We start from the raw sequence: 16,644 nt of genomic DNA, 5'->3' as shown, positions 1-16,644 counted from the left end.
TCAAACTGGTTTATGTGCACTGAACATCTGTTCTGTTACAGGTTTAAACCAGTTTCTGATCACTTAAACCAGTTTATGTGTAATGTCTGTCCCTAGCCTAGTAGACTTGCAATATTCTTTTCCTTTGTGGTGGAGAAAGTAAATGGTGTTTTAGTATTTACCTTCTTTTACAACAGTAGAAGTAGGAGACATGCAAAGAAATTATCAGGAGGCAGGTTTAGAAAGTTCTTTTTTGTACAGTATGTAATTAACTTGTGAAACTCATTGCCTCAAGGTATTGCAGAATATGACAATTAGATTCACAAGCAATTCATGCAAGATAGACCTATCAGTAGGTATTAAACTTCATAATAATGGGTCCAAGCTCCAAATTAGGACCTCCTAGGCCTCTAAGTGCTGGAAACTGTAAGAGAACAAGGGCAGGGGACAGATTCATAGATTGTAAGGCTGGAAGGGACCTTGGAAGATCATTGGGTCCAGCCCCCTGCACCAAGCAGGAAAGATAACTGGGAGTTAGGTGACCCCAACAAAGTGAATGAATGTCTAGTCTCCTCTTAAAGATTTCCAGGGTAGGTGATTGCACCACCTCTGGAGGGAGTTTATTCCACAGTCTGGATACCCCGACTGTGAAGAAGTTTTTTCTAATGTTGAGCCTGACTTAGTCTTCCAGGAGTTTGTGGCCAACTTATAGATCACGATGAGTTGGCCCAGCATACATACTCTTCCCCTTATTCTCTGCTCTCTACTCTTGTGAGATACTGGGCTAGACAGACTGAGGGTCTGACCTAGCATGGTATCTCACTTTTCCTTTTAGTTTAGATGAAGGTGTCTTGGCATACCAGTCAGCCTAATGGGGTGTCTAGCTCAAATACTCATCTGCTATCAACAAATAACATCTGTTACCCATTGCTTTTTACTATGCAGTTTCAATTATCTCCCCTCCTGCCAACTGATCTATGTCATAGAAGAAAAATAATTCTCACACTTATAACCACCCCTGTTCTTTAAAAAATACTTTGGCTTCTTTTCTACGTCTGAAAAAGTCCTTTCAAAAAGACTTTACTGAACTACAGAACAGGTGACATGCAGCTCTGTATAAATCAGTCTGAGAAACAGGAGCCATACACTACTGAAGTAGAGAAATTGTCACATTTTCAGTAAGTCAGCTAGCACTTGTCTCTAGCCTCAGGGTGTCTCAAGATACCAGACTTAAAAAATTTCACGTGTCTATTTAATACCATTTCTAAGAAAATTTTGTTCTACTGATCCCTGTACAATCTACATGCTAAAAAAGTTATAGGGATTAGAGTACCTGGCTTGCAAGAAACCATAAAAGTGCCATAGCGTACCAGGATGCAAAAAATCATAAGAAAATGAAAATGCTATAAACATTAATACAATAATCTTTCCTGCAGCATATGGGTGTTGGGGGGGTGCGTGTAGTGTAAAGATTGTATCAGCACTTTTTCACAATGACCGGTATAACCCTAGCTGCCCCAATAATGAAAAATGTCCCACTACAAATTCCTGCCAATATAACATTTCCACTTTATCACTACACATTCTGGGTACATCCCCAGCCAAATGCTCTCCTTGCCTGTATTTAACAAAAAGCATACAGAAAATCACTGTTTTCCTTTAAGCATATCATTTCTGTTTTTTTAGCAAGGATTCTGTCATCTACAGTCACTCAGAAACACCATGCCACACCTGTGTGCTCCACTTCCAAGCTGCTGACAAATCCAGCACTATCAAGATGAAATAATGGCCATGACCTAACGCCAGCGTAAAATGAATCATCCCTCTGGTCAAGGCAGTCTCTACATTGTGAGCTGACCGGAAGCTGGGAACTGAAACTAGTCTAAGACTGACAGTCTCATAATGGCCCTGGAACTGAGAAACCACTATTACTGAGGGAAAAAAAAACATTTCCCATCTAGAGATAGTTTGTGTGTACAGTACTTTTCACAGGACAGCCCCAGTTCCCTTCTTGGGCAGCTGTCAGGAATTAGACAGAGGAAGGTGGCCAATATATTAAAGTGCTTAACAGCAGGAAGAGAAATGAGGCCCTTACATCCATCTATTGTAAAGTTGCCATTTTAGCATCCTGAGCCTGTGGGTCTTAAATGGGCTCTTCTTAGCTGACTCATGGAAAAGAATGGCAAAAAACAAGCATTGTTAAACTAATTGCTGCTGGAGGGATCCTTGGTGTCTCCCAGGAGCAGATATAAGACATACCTAGCAAAAACACTATCATATATGGAACTTGTTTCTGATAGGCAGCAACCACAGTACACCTGTTCAACCAAGTGAAAAACAGATGTAAGAGGCAGGTAAAAGGCAGTGACACTGCCTCCAGGGAGTTTTCCCCATATTGGTTTTCATTTGCTAAAAGGTGTCCAGGTCCTTCAGCTGTGGGCACTGAATTATAAAGCATACTTGGTGACTAACTTATTTACAGAGACCATGGGGTGTCTATGTCTAGCATGATTTAGCACAAAAGCATTCAGTTCTTTCACTGTTCATGTTTTTCTTTCTAAAGGTGGGGAGCATGAAACACAGACCCAAAGAACATCTGTTTTTGTTTGCTGTCTGCCCAAGTGAAGCGTTTCAGTTCTTCTGAAGCTAGCACCATCCCACTGTCTGCTTGGTAATCCTGAAAACAAAAGAAGGAAGAAACTTAGCGTTAAAAGACTAATTTACAAATAAATCCTGTTCTTAGTGAGTCACATTTCAGGCACTGACTTTCAGTGAGACTTTGGTTCTTAATAAGCAGAGCTTCAAAGTGCCTTCTCCCACTGACCTCACACATGCAACCAACCCAAAGGTGAATTTTTAAACAAAAAGTGTCTCTTATGAATACAGTTGTTTGGTTAACTTAGTTTAATTTTTCCACGGGATCACAACAGCAGAGATAGGGAAACTGATATGGTAAGCCTAAGTGTGAAGCTGAAATACAGCTCCTCCCCTAAACCTTTGTAAAGTATGGTCTGAGTCATAGATATGCCCCCATCTACACTAGTGCTAATGCTGCCCGCCTGTAGGACACATAGCTGCACCTCGCTAGGAACCCAATACTTAGCAAAGTTAGATGTGTGGAGCTGAATTCGGTGCTCTTGCCTATTCTTACTGAGTCACATTTTAGGCATTGATATTCAATGAGACTTAGGTTGTTAAGACTCAGACCCAGTGCCTCCTTCCCACGGATTTTACACACGCGACTCTGAGGTGAAATCCTAGACACTGGAAGCTGCATTATCAGGCTGCTCAGATCTGATAAGACCCTGGTTAGCAACTCCCGCAGCATTTGTTGGCTGTGCTTCTGTGACCGATTGCAGGTCCGGTCATGGAACTCAACTAAGCTGGCCAGTCTGCTGAGGATACACTGCTACTCCTTGTCTTGCGCTCTTCAGCTCTTAGCCTATTACAGCAGCGTTTCTAAAAAAGTCCCCTCTTTTCTAAAAATAGATAATATTGCACTGCGCTAATAAAAATAACTGAATAAAGACCCAGACGCATTTCACTTAGGCCAGGTGTCACTTACATCAAATACAAAGGTATTCTTGACTGGAAGTTCTTCAAAAGTCTTCACTCTTTGGGTTGGTTTCATTTTGAACGTATTTATGTATCTATTCAACAAGCAAAAAGAAAGAGTGCATAAGAGAAATAAATAGTTATTTGGTGAAACCTTAGCAAGTGTGCAGTAAAATGGGCAGTCCAGAACAAAGTAAAATAGTGAACTTTTCCAATATTTTAAAAAGAAGAAAGTAATGACAGCTAAATGGTTTGCACATATACAATCCATTGTATAATAAGAGTAATTAGTGAGGCTACATTCCTATGTTCATAAAAGGCCACTGTTTTCCTTCTTCAATGGGTTTTTTAACATATCTCCCTGCCCCACAGTCTATCAGTAGGTTACCTTCTGTTTGACCCTGACCCCAAATTCACTACAGGTCTCAGAAGCCATAACAGCCTCTGCCAAGCCTCATCCACAACTGATACTGTAAAGTTCTGTGGGATTATTTAACCTAGAATTTGTCGCATATTTCAGAGCAAACGAAATTTTGAAATGAAGGCAAGTGTTGATGAGATGGGAGGCACTGGACATCTGCTAGACTGAGGGATTAACAAGAAAGGAGAGAAGCACCAGTTGCCATTTTGAAATCAGGGAAGATGAGAAAAATTAAGGGTAAGGATTATTTACAACACCTCCCCCCCACCCCCCCCAATGCTTTGAGTCTTTTATTTGAGGCAGGGGAAAGTTTAGGATAATTTTTATTCTTCTAATCCCCTAATCAAAGCTACATTGGAGAAAAACTCTCTTATACCTAGTTGCTGGAATGTCATAAAGTAAGCATTTTAGTATTTCCCACCTTACCTCATATTTTCAGTGCTTTCACAATTTGATATCGGAGCAGATACATCTTCATTCAAAGGAGACTTGGGTGCAGTAGGACTTGAATATGCAAACCCAGTATCTGCAGTAAATATAGCATTTAGGGGAATATAGTCCTTGCCATCCTAAATGCACACAAATATATTAAATTACTACCCAGATAATCCACTCTTTGTGTACAGAGGCATTGTGTACAGAGATATTGGTGAATGTTCTTTATTTCTCTACCTGTTGCACTTTTGCTTCAAGCAGATCCCCTAATCTTTTAACCAGCTCTGAAAACTTTGGTCTTTCATTGGGATTTCCATGCCAGCAGTCCAACATGATTTGGTAGCTGTAACAATAAAGCAAAAATGAGTATACTCAGTGTTAAAGCTGGGTTTGTTTGTTTTCTTGTTTAGAGTAGCAGATCAGTGATATTAATGTTGTAATGGCAGTATCCTAACACTGGGTTTGTTTATTGTCATTCATGTTAAGTAGTCATAGGATTGCAGGGAATGTCCACTCATGGATTAGAAATTGTCTTCAAGATAGAAAGCGAAAATAGAGTATAAATGGTCAGTTTTCAGAAAGAAGTAAACCGAAGGGTTGGGACCCATGCTTTTTACCATGTTCTTGAATGGACAGGTAGCGGTGGCCAGATTTGCAGATGATACAACATGATTTAAAGTGGTGAAGAACAAGGTGGGCTGTGAGGAACTACAGAAGGATCTGGCACAAGTGAGTGAATGGGCAACTAAATGGCAAATGAAATTCAGTATAGAAAAGTGCAAAGTGATGCACTTGGGCAAAAATATCCCAAACTATACATATACTACGATGGGCTTTACATTAGGTCTTACCACAGAGGAAAGACATCTGGGAGTCATTGTGCACAGTTGGTTAAAAACATCAACCATAAAAAAGGCAAACAAAATGTTAGGGATTATTAAGGGAATTGTAAACAAAACTGAAAGTATCATCATACCCCTTTATAAATCTGTGGTGCTCCGCACCTTGGATACTATGCTCTTAGTTCTGGGCACCTCAAAAAGGAGGTACAGAGAATGAGGGCAAAGGGCAACAAGGATGATTAGTGGCATGGGTGGATATGAGGAGAGACTGAAGAAGCTAGTCCTATTCAGTTTCGAAAAGAGACACTTGGGGGTGGGGGGTGAGAAGGGTTTACAGAACACTATATGGCAAAGAGAAAGTAAACAGGGATTTATTATTTACTTTGTCTCAATGCAAGAGCTAGGTATCACAAAATGAAACTTGCAGGTAGTAAGGTAAAACTAACAAAGGGAAGTCCTGTTTCATGGTATGTAATTAAAGTGTGGCACTCATTGCCACCAGATGTTGGAGGAGCTGACAGTTTAGCCAGATTTAAAAAGGGATTAGACAAATTCTTGGAAGAAAGGGTCATCAGTAGCTATCGAGCATAGGGGTTAGGGATACAGCCTTTGAATAAGAACTTCCGTGACTTTAAATGCCGAAGGCTGCATATGAGAGAGGAACGGCGGGGAAAAAATCCTGGTCACACCCAGTTCATCTTCCCTTTCAGCATCCACTCTCTGCCTCTGTGTGACACAGGATACTGAGCAAGATAGACCTATGGTCTGACCCAGTAATTGGCAATTTTATGTTCTTAAGAGGTAGGCACCTATGAAAGTCCAAAGGGCCTATGTATTTTAACCTGGCCAATACCAGAGACTCTTACTAACAATAAAAGAGCAAGTTTTGAAAAAAAAAAGAATATTTCTGGGAGAACAGATGCTTCCTAAAAGGCAATACAACTCAGGAAGATTGCAAAATGAGGATAATTAAATTAACAGAGCCTTTTTTTTATTCTTAACAAAAACTTTAAACTATTGTATTAAGCATACATTTAACTGACAATGTCTCATGTAAGGCACCATAAGATGACATATGAATGCTTCACTTCCTTGTATTGGTCAAAGTTTAGTTTTCCTTCCTGCAATAAAATATTTGAAACAACAAAAAAGCTTTTATTAAATGTCATTAGGATAATAAAATGAACTGGTAAATTATACTCCCAGAGATGATTAAGACTGACTTGTATACTTTCAGTCTTCCTTATAACATTTTTTGGTAAGTGTTACTGTGTCTTGTCACTGAGGTCAACAAAATGAGATCTGGACAAGGTACCTAGAAACCATTCAATTTTGCTTAGGGAGGTGAAACTATCCAAGGTCTGTACTTTTCCTAAATGTTTTGTGCAGAAAAGTGCATTCTGATTTCTGTGATTCAGCTGGAGTTGGCACTGCAGATTGATACTTTATCATTTAGAGCTTTGTTTTGTTTTTTAAAGCTTGCATGTTCTGAGACAATATTCATTTATCAGATACAAGCTCAGAGCTTTTGCTTACAAGGTAGATTTAAGAAGCTAAGTGCTCCAGTAGTACTCATCAAGATACCAGTTACCATGTCTATTGAACACATGTATCTTTTTTTGAGATGAAACTGGGGAACCAGATTCCTTAGATATCCAATTCTTCAGACTGGTAGCAGGGTACTTCTAGGGCAGGTACTGAATGCAATTTGCCATTGTTTGACCAGGTTGGTAGCCTATAAAAAAGTTTGCAGTGTTAATGCAACTCTTGGTGGATTGTTCTCTGCTTGGTTGGCATAACCAGAGGTGACCCGAGCAGGGTGCAGGGCCCAGGGTAAATCAACCCATGAGGGACCCCACCCCCCGCTCCAATCCCGGACCCGCAGAAGCTGCCACCACCATCAACAGTGACAGTGGCGGTGGATGTGGGGAGCAAGCAGCTGGATATGGAGCCACTGCTCTGCCCAGCTCCATGAGGTCCCCCAAAACACAGGGTCTGGGGCAGTTGCCCCAATTTGCACCCCCTTAGGGATGGCCCTGGACATAACTGATGAAAGACTCTAACATGGAGGTCAAAGACCAAGTAGGCCTAGAGACGGAACTTCCTTTCATCTTCTCTTGTTACTGCCATAAAGGGATGAGCCCACATCAGCAAAGCAGTTGTGGGGGACTTTTGTTCTGTTACAACCAAAGTTAATAAAATGATAACACCGTGCACTGGTGTGATGCTTATCAAGTGTATAGTTAAATCTGGGTGTGTCTACACAAGATGCTAACTGCACAGTAGCACTTCGCAGCACAAACAGTGATAATACATTACTGAGCAGTATTATTAGGCTATTGCACAGTAGCATTACTAAAAAGACATTCACCTGTGCTACTGCTCAGTAACTCCAATAACTGACCATTCATTTAGTACTTGATTATACAATATTATCTATTTAAATTAAATGTGCAGTAACCACTGTGCGTTAATGAATGTGTACACATGCCATCTGGGCAGGAATGAATAAAATTATTCCTGTTCTTTCTAGCAGTTCCTTTTGAAGGCTGTACGCTGAGCTGAAAATCCGTTTGTCTCTTGAAAATGTAAGTTAGCCTTGTCCAGAAAAAAAAGATGAATTCAGTGATACTGACCTTGCATTTCTAATGCTTATGGCCTTTCTTTGCAACTTTATACTCCTCCTTCAAGCTATAAACAACACATTTGAAGAACACACTTGATAGTGTTTGGACTTAGAAGGCTGACAGCCAACTCAGGAAAGGTGCTGTGGGCTTGGGTCCGTGTTAATCGTTTGAATAATATTGCAAGTATCACCAAATTGTTTTCAAACTCATACAGTGAAAAAGCTGGGGAAGTCTCTATTTGGGGTAAGACCGTAAGAAGAAGCTAACAACCATTTAAAAAGTGAGAGCACTTTGGTTTTTAACACAGAGAACACTTTTTTTGGTGACTTAGACATTATCCAGTCTCCTAGGCAGCCTGACAGTGTAAATGCAAATATCAAATATTTATCTCCTATACAAAAAAAGCCTTACATTTCTGTTGTTGCATATTGTGGGGCACGCATTCTTGTGCCTTCTTTCAGTTTGCTGCAGAAGTCCTCATCTATTTGGACACCTGGGTAAGGGGAAGCACCTAAAGACAGCATTATGAAAATATAATAATCAGTACTTGGACCGAGGTAGTTGCAGTTATGATTCATACATGCACCGCAGACAAAATTTAGTTCTAGCATTATATCACTGGAAACAGAAACAAGAGCCAGGATCCTGTAATGCCAAATGTTATCAGTGCCTGTAATCAGTCCAAATTACAGACACTTAGTACCCTCCAGGATCAAGAGAATGAATAATACTTTTTTTTCTTTTCAGGTATATCTAAGATTACTCATTCCATTTTAAAAGTTTTTCTTTATAGCTATGGCTAATTGCAGACATTAAACCCTCCCCGTTATCTCCACCCCCAAAATGGCACTTTACTTTTAACCTCAGTGCGCTCCTGCACCGAGCCCAGCACATGTCCAAAAGAAGTATGGCGTTAGTTGGACCCAGCTCGCCCAGTATCTGTTTAGATTGGGCACTCTAGTGGGGCTTCTTTTAGCACTTTTATCTAATAGCTGATTGTATCAGCTATTAAAGTGCCAAAAGGTGCTACTGAAGTGCCCTATCTATACAGATGTTGCAGAGCCAGGTTGTGTACTGCTGCTTCTAGTAAAACATGTTTGTTTGTTTGTTTTAACATCTGCAAGCAGCCTAAGAGAGCTTAAAAACTTTGTAAATGAAAGCAGAAATTCTCAAAGAATCACCTGCCTCCAAGAGGTGGAGCTTTATGAAAAACAGTAAATACTGCCATAAGACCATTGGAGTTGGCAGCACTGCTAGTGGCATGTATTCAAACTAATAGAGGATAACTTGTCTGAGTCATTTTGGGATACTCTTTCATCTTCTGTTCTACTCCTGTATTAGACCGTGTTGGGTCCAATTAAAATTCTTCTCTTATGATTAATTTTTGGTCCCTTTCACAAGCATCTTTTTTTTTTCTTAAGTTCAAAATGCAGGATACAAAGAAGTAGCTTACTTCAGGATTTAATTTCAGATTCTATGTGTAATTCATGCTGCAGTGACTGTTTTGGTGTTTATGTGTCTGCAGTTTCCAGTGATTAGTGTAAGTTGGAAGGAGCTATGAATAGTGGAGGGCTGGCATTGTGTCACTCAAGGGCTATTGTGGCTGGTAGTTTTTTCAGAGACTGGATAGAGAGAGTGTCTGTCATCATACATTTAAGAATATCTTAACATGTTCTGAGAAACTAAGGGGGGGGTCGTTGGCATGTTTTCAGCTAGAATTTTTTGTTGTTCCCACAGGAAAACTGAAAAGTTTGGGAGGCAAAAGCTGGTACTCCTTACAGTCTAAATCATGTAGCACCTAGTGCAATTGGTTATATAATTCCCAATGACTTCAGTGGAAGCAGGATTATGCCCTAGAAGGATATTAGATATGCAGCCAAGATGCGGTCTCTCAGCCCTAACTTCTCAAAAATTGTCTCAGGCTCCTGTGCAACCATTCTCTTTAAGTGCAGGTGGTAGAGTGGGCCCTGAACTTTATTTTCCAGGTCAAAACCTTTTAGCCTTATGAACAGGTTGCACGCCAAGCAGCAGTCTTTAGAGCTGTATTGAAAAGTCAATGTTTTAAAGACAATTATTTACTTTCTTGTCATGTCTTGAGTCTTGGATTCTGTTTCCCCTTCAAAAACCACCAGAAACTAACCTGGCTGTGTTGTAGTGAGTAGAGCTTGTATAAATGGACAAGAGCCCAAAAAGCTGTTAGATGCCTAAAGTACAAGTTAGGTGGAATTTAGAGGCCTATGTCCGAGTGAACAATGCCAGCCCTTCACGCAACCCCTGCCTAACCTCTTACAGACTCACATGTATCTATGGACTTACAGGCACCTGCATTTTGGCCAATTAATTTATTCAGACTATAGCATTATAGTGAGACATGGGTTTGAACCTCTTCAGGCTGAAGGGGAACCTAGAAACCAGGCCTCCCACTTCCTGCATAAATGCTTTCATCACTAGGCTAATAGAAAATGCAGGGCCATACCAGTTGTCTATACAGGGAACTTGAATGTCCAAGTCTGGTTTGGGAATGCCACTCATAGATGCAGGTGCCTAAAAGTTGGGTATGCTGATTTGGAGCATCTTGTGCATTTTGAGTACCTTTGTGGGTTTGGGGCCATGGCTCTAATAAGAGAAAGATGGAGACTCCAATATTTGGTCCTGGGGGAAGAGCTCAGATAGATTTTTGTTACCTTTTTGTAATTTTTAACTTGAAACCAAAATTGTATCACTTATTGGAGCTCTTACAAAGCATTTCACTTTTCAATTTGCCCTGAAGATGTATATAAATGCATGTGCACAGACATAAATCATGCAGCCCTAATGCAGTAAAGGGATGATCCAAAATTTAATGAAAACCATGGGCATCTTGTCACTGATTAGTTGGTCTTTGGGTCAGGCCCTAACTAGTCCCCCTGTTGATTTACATTTACTTAGTATACATTAATCATACCCAAAGAGAATATTTCCCACAACAGTACTCCATAAGACCACACATCGCTTTTTGTATTGTAGATTTTATCAAATATGGATTCTGGAGCCATCCACTTGAGGGGAAGTCGTGCCTGGAACAAAATAGATAAGTCCTACAATCATTTTCAGGAAAGTGATTCTCTTACTTTGTTCAGCACTGCTGAGGCTTCACTTGGAGTATTGTGTCCAGTTTTGTGACCTGCACTTCAAGAAATATGTGCACAGATTGGAAAGCGCAGAACAACAAAAATGATCGAAAGCCTGGGAAACATGACTTATTATTTGCTTATATTTACATAAAACTACAGGATCATTATAGAATAGTAGGGCTGGAAGAGCAGGCTGAAAGAACTAATATAATTTAGTTCAGAGAAGAGAAGCTTGAAGGGGGATTTGATAACACTCTTCAAATATCTGAAGCATGGTTACATGGATGAACATGACTTGCTTGGGAGGGATCAACATGGCTTTGTCAAAGGGAAATAATAACTCACCAACCTACCACAGTCCAATAAGAATGTCAGTAAACAGGTGGATTGGAGCGATCCAGTTGACATAGTATATTTAATCTTCCAAACAGCCTCTGACAAGGTCCCCCAACATATGCTCTTAACTACATTAGGTAGTCATGGGATTAAAGTGAATGTCCACTCATGGATTAAAAATTGGTTCCAGATAGAAAGCAAAGAGTGAGTCTAAATGGTCAGTTTTCAGGATGGAAAGAAATAAACAGCAGAGTCCCCCAGGGATCTGGCTTGGAATCCATACTGTTTAACATATTCATAAATGAACTGGAGAAGTAGGTGAGTAGCAAGGTGGTCAAATTTGTGGATAACAAAATTATTCAAAATGATGAAGACTAAGGTGGGCTGTGATGAACTAGAGAAGGATCTGGCACTATTGAGTAAATGGGCAACTAAATGGCAGGTGAAATTTAGTGTAGAAAAGTGCAAAGAGATGTACCCAGGCATAAATAACCCAAACTATACATGATGGTGGGCTTTACATTAGGTCTTACTACTGAGGAAAGACATCTGGGAGTCACTAGGGACGGTTTGCTAAAAACATCAACTCAGTGTTCAGCAGCCATTAAGAAGGCAAACAAAATGTTATGGGTTATTAAGAAGAGATTTGTAAACAAAACTGTAAGTATCATTATGCCTCTTTATAAACCCATGGTGCATCCACACCTTGAATACTATGCCCATTTGTGGTCCCTTTAGGTAGATTCAGAAAGGGATTGGACAAATGCTTGGAGGAAAAGGGGTCATCATTAGCTATTGAGCATGGGAGTTTGTGGTACAGCCTCTGAATTCGAACTTTCTTGACTTTAAATGATGGAGGCTGCAAGTGAGAAGAATAGTGGAAAAAAATTCTGGTCAGACCTAGTTCACTCTCCCTTTCAGCATCTACTCTCTGCCCCTGCATGTCAAGATACCAGGCAAGATGGACCTATGGTCTGACCCAGTAAGTCCCAATTCTTATGTTCTTATGAAGGATGGAGATAAATTATTCTGTGGCCATAGGGGACAGAACAAGAAGCAATGGTCTTAAACTGCAGCAAGGTAAATTTGGGTTGGATACTAGGAAGAGCTTTCTCATTAAAAGGGCACTAAGCACTGGAACTGGCTACCCAGAGTAGCTGTGGAATCTCCATCCGTAAGATTACATTATACATTAACTGGGATAAATAAACTGTCACGGTTTAATCAGAGATGATTCTGTCTTAAGCAGGGGATTAGATTAGAAGATCTTCCTCCTGAGATCCCGTCCAGCCCTACTATTCTTTAATGATTCTATAGTTTTATATAAATATAAGCAAATAATGAACTTTGAAACATGGTTTTACTATAATTTCTTAATTTACAGAAAACCAACTAAAACATTGTCTTAATTATTTTGTGAGGGGAAAAAAGATTTGTTTTTCCAGTTTTTTCCCCCCCAATCATATGCAATGTAAAAGAATTCAAACATGAAACTACCTGGCTTTTAAATAGGAGAACTTTTCAGTAATCCAAAGAGTAATTCCTAGCCTGGGTATAGTACTCCAGGTTTTTTAAGCAATTTATGAATGTTTATTACTCCTATGGGCCAGTCTCACCAAATTCTGTGAAATTCAATGTACACAGGCCCAGTTTGCCCTCACAGCTTTCACTGCAAGGTTAGGTATTTTATTACCATCACTTTACAGGAGGCATGAGTGGGGGGTATATTGGAAAGAGGGACAGGAAGGCCAATAATTTTGTCCTCATTTGCTGAAGCCGCCAAATGGACATGTGCTCCTACAGGACAGGACAGGTCTCCTATAGGAAGGCACTGCCCCAGGAAGGGAGAACTAGCTGCACTGGGATTTCTGCCTTATCTCTAGGAAAAACTATCTACATTCCCAATAGGAGGGTTGGTTAGACTTATTCCTGAAGCAACTCCAAACTCAGTGAAATTATTCTGACGTGCTAGAAGCAGAATTTCACCCTAGGTATGAGCACAGAGGGACACAGACCTCTTTTGGCATGAATGAGTGTTTTCAAGAAAGCAGCTCAATGTTAACTAGTTTACTGAGCAGGTCTAGCCAAGAAACAAATATCACTATAAACAATTAAGGTACCTGAACTGTAAAATGATTAGCATTTCCAAGCCTTGTTTCTGAAAATGTAAGTGTGCATACAGCGCATAGGGATTTCTTGTCTTCACATAAAATCCATGATAACTGTTAGGTCTTTTTAAGTTCAAGGAATGGAAACACTTACAGAATGTTTTAGGGAACAGTTTAAAATGATATGTTATAAAGAACTGCACAAATAAAAGCAATGTTGACTTACATCTCCTTTTCTCACATAATCAGGGTTCTTATAAATATCTCTTGCGAGGCCAAAATCACAGATCTTCACCACATTGTTCTCAGATAAAAGGATGTTCCTGGCTGCTAGATCACGATGAATACACTATAATAAAACAATTTCACAATAAAACAGCATTTCCTTAGTACAATCCCAAATATCCTGAATGTCTTCTATATCCTTTTTTAATTATTACTATTTGAAAGTTCAATTTAATATTTTCTTAGGGAAGCTGACTAACAGTTACATGAAGTTTCTGTAAACAATGTGTAGCTCTTTACAAACAAACTTTTCTATGGACCAAATAGTGCATAAGTCTTTAATCTGTTTAGCATAACCAGGGGAAGTGTTACATGGTTTGGATTTCCATAGTTATTGTATCTTAATTCATTCAGAGTCCAACTAACGCCCTACCTCTTTTGGACATGTGCTGGGCTCGGTGCAGGAATGCACTGAGATTAAAAGTTACTATATCTTAATTCATTCAGAGGATTTTTTTTTTAGCTTCACCCACCACCGTCCACCTTAATTCTGTGTTTATAGTATGAAGACTTGAATAAACACATACTTATATTTAGAATATCAAGAGGAAAGCTGTTCTTCCTTTGGGACATTTACCGAGGGAAGGTGTCACTTAAAATTCAGACATCATTTCACCTCTGCTGAATCTGGATCTTCTGGAGGGCAAAATACAGGAGTGTAAAACTGACCTTTCTGGATGACAAGAACTCCATGCCTCTCGCCACCTGAAAACTGTAGGAAATCAGATCTTCCATTGTAAGGGGCAATTTGTAAAACTCTGCAGACTCTGGAAACAATTTAGCACATATTAAGTTAATAAGTTTGGGACTGGTTTCTTTTTTCCCCTCTGCTTGTGTTAGCCCAGTAAGTTCACTTTTAATAGAACAGTGCTGGGAGGTCAACCTCTATCGCCAACAACAAAAATAGTGTTGGTTTTATACCCTGTGCTCTATGCACCGGTGTGTTTTTCCCCCAAGATAAGAAGCAGTCAGAAGAAACAATCACACATTTTCCTGTCAGATTCAGTAACCCTGTAAATAATCTTTTTATAAATCTTCTAGCCTTTGGACGTGACCCTATGAGTGTCTCCCACGGATGTTTATTAGGGTGATAAATGAAAAAAAAATTCAAAGATGCAAAGCTTATTGTAAAAATATCTCAGACTGCATAGGAACAGGAAGGAATCAATACCTACCCTCATCATCCTCTTCCACATCACTCAGACTTTTATCTTCCTGAAAGCCAGAGCTTGCTAAGCTCTCGCTGCTGGTGACAATAGCCAGCCTTTGTTTTTCACCTTCCACCAGTTCAGTATTCTTTTTTTCTTTCATCTGATCCACTTGCAATGATGCATCCTTTGAGCAAATAGAGAGCAAGAGATTCTGTGTCCGAGTAACAGAGACTGAATAGTGCAACTGGGAGGGGGGAAGAGGGGAAAACTGGGAGGGCAAGGACTACCCAGAATGAAACTTTCTCATCTGTGCTACGTACAAATGACGTTTCCCTCATCCTTGCATGGCTCTGATGCTCCCATTGGCAAGCACCTAGCCGCCCACTTTAGTTGGTAGTAGGACTATTCACTTGATTAAAAGATGGATCCACAAAGTTGCTTTGGCACAGTAATGCTCAGTGTTGTAGTACCTAGCTTTTAGGTAACTGGTGCTTAATCTGCAGCCCTGTATAATGGGGCCCCTACCCCATTACTGAAGGAGAGAGGGAGCTAGGGAGCATCTGACTGGCTCAAGGCCCCTGGAAGGACTAATAGTTAGGGACCTACTTAACTCCCAGTGACACAAAGCCATTTTCTTGGCTTTGCCCTGGCACAAAGAGCCAATTTCATGGCAGCCCTGCTCATTTTCACTGATTGGCGAAGAGGACCTGCTCGCCAGAGAAGCCCCAGGGATTGGGGGACAAGTGACTGACAGGTCACGGGTAGAAGTGATGGGCCAGGTGACCCAGCGAGGGGGTAGAAGCTGGGACTATGGCTGAGGGTTCAAGAGAGGGGATCTGAACTGCTAGGAGGAAGGACTACAGGCTGCAGGGAGCTGCAAGGAAGCCCCTGCATCACCAGGCAGCAGAGCAAAGTATTTTGACCATATGTTTAGTTTGCTATCATGGTGTGACATTGACCCAGACTGGGGTGGAAACCTTTTGTTTGGAAGCAGCTGCTTGTATTTTCACTGTGTTGAAGTTTGAACCAGAGGACCAGGTTGCGGGTGTAGAGGAAGAGGAGGCCACTGAGAAGGGTGCTGGGGGAGCACTGCTTCAGCTGAGGACTGTAGGGTGTAGCAAAAGAAGCTGAGGGCACAAGCTCAGAGCCTGTTAAGGTGAGAGAGGGGCCCAGAGCCCACAAGGGCAAGGATGGAGCTGGGGCCCAGGAGCACTAGGGTCCTGGGACAGTGGACCTTAGGTGAAGGGGCCCAGCCAGAGTCTAGTGGGCTCATGCCAGGGGGCCGAAGCCCAGACAAGGTTCTAAGACCTGAAGCAAAACCACTGATCTCTAGAGACAGCCTCCCAGCACAGCTTCACAGCATGAAGATGTAGCAGGTAAAACGGGTGGACCCTCTGAGGGGTCCGAGTGGTTGAGGGATGGGGAAGAGCCAGGCCGCCACTAGTGGGGTTGGGAAGATGTGGCCCCTCCCACTCTGGGCCTAGGTATGCTGCACCCTGATCTGGGCTCCCTTTGAAACACATGGGGAAAGGGAGGTGTGATGGCCAGGGCCTTATGAAAGCCAAAACGCTGAGCCATCTCAGCTTCCCAGTAGGAAACACTGTGGACAGGTGCGTGCATCCAAAATCCTCTCCCTCTCTAAGTCTTTAATCCCTAATTCTGCAGACAGGCAGGTTTCCTGCCAATTCAAAATGCACAGCCCTGAACATGTGCCCAGAGGTAGGCACACAAGCCACTTCTTTCAAGCAACAGTAATTCCTTTTAGAGCACATCTGTGAGAGAAAATGGTTCT

The 16,644-nt window shown here is 41.0% G+C and overlaps 1 protein-coding gene across 1 annotated transcript in view; it reads right to left on the bottom strand.

The window, feature by feature from the left end:
• Nucleotides 1–16,644, bottom strand: part of FLT1 (fms related tyrosine kinase 1) — a 161,859-nt gene that overhangs the window by 6,929 nt on the left and 138,286 nt on the right. The window contains exons 24-32 of the mRNA XM_019528523.1: nucleotides 14,877–15,036; nucleotides 14,371–14,468; nucleotides 13,643–13,765; nucleotides 10,804–10,915; nucleotides 8,271–8,370; nucleotides 4,628–4,733; nucleotides 4,382–4,524; nucleotides 3,545–3,629; nucleotides 2,565–2,656 (exon numbers count right to left, since the gene is read on the bottom strand). Of these exons, the coding sequence (XP_019384068.1) occupies nucleotides 2,565–2,656; nucleotides 3,545–3,629; nucleotides 4,382–4,524; nucleotides 4,628–4,733; nucleotides 8,271–8,370; nucleotides 10,804–10,915; nucleotides 13,643–13,765; nucleotides 14,371–14,468; nucleotides 14,877–15,036 (1,019 nt within the window). The remainder of the gene's footprint in view (nucleotides 1–2,564; nucleotides 2,657–3,544; nucleotides 3,630–4,381; nucleotides 4,525–4,627; nucleotides 4,734–8,270; nucleotides 8,371–10,803; nucleotides 10,916–13,642; nucleotides 13,766–14,370; nucleotides 14,469–14,876; nucleotides 15,037–16,644) is intronic.

Source organism: Crocodylus porosus, unplaced genomic scaffold (genome assembly GCF_001723895.1).
Source record: "Crocodylus porosus isolate Cpor-Errol unplaced genomic scaffold, CroPor_comp1, whole genome shotgun sequence".
In the NCBI taxonomy this organism is placed as follows: domain Eukaryota; kingdom Metazoa; phylum Chordata; order Crocodylia; family Crocodylidae; genus Crocodylus; species Crocodylus porosus.
The sequence above is the reverse complement of the archived record's forward strand: the minus strand, read 5'-3'. Positions and strand labels throughout refer to the sequence as shown.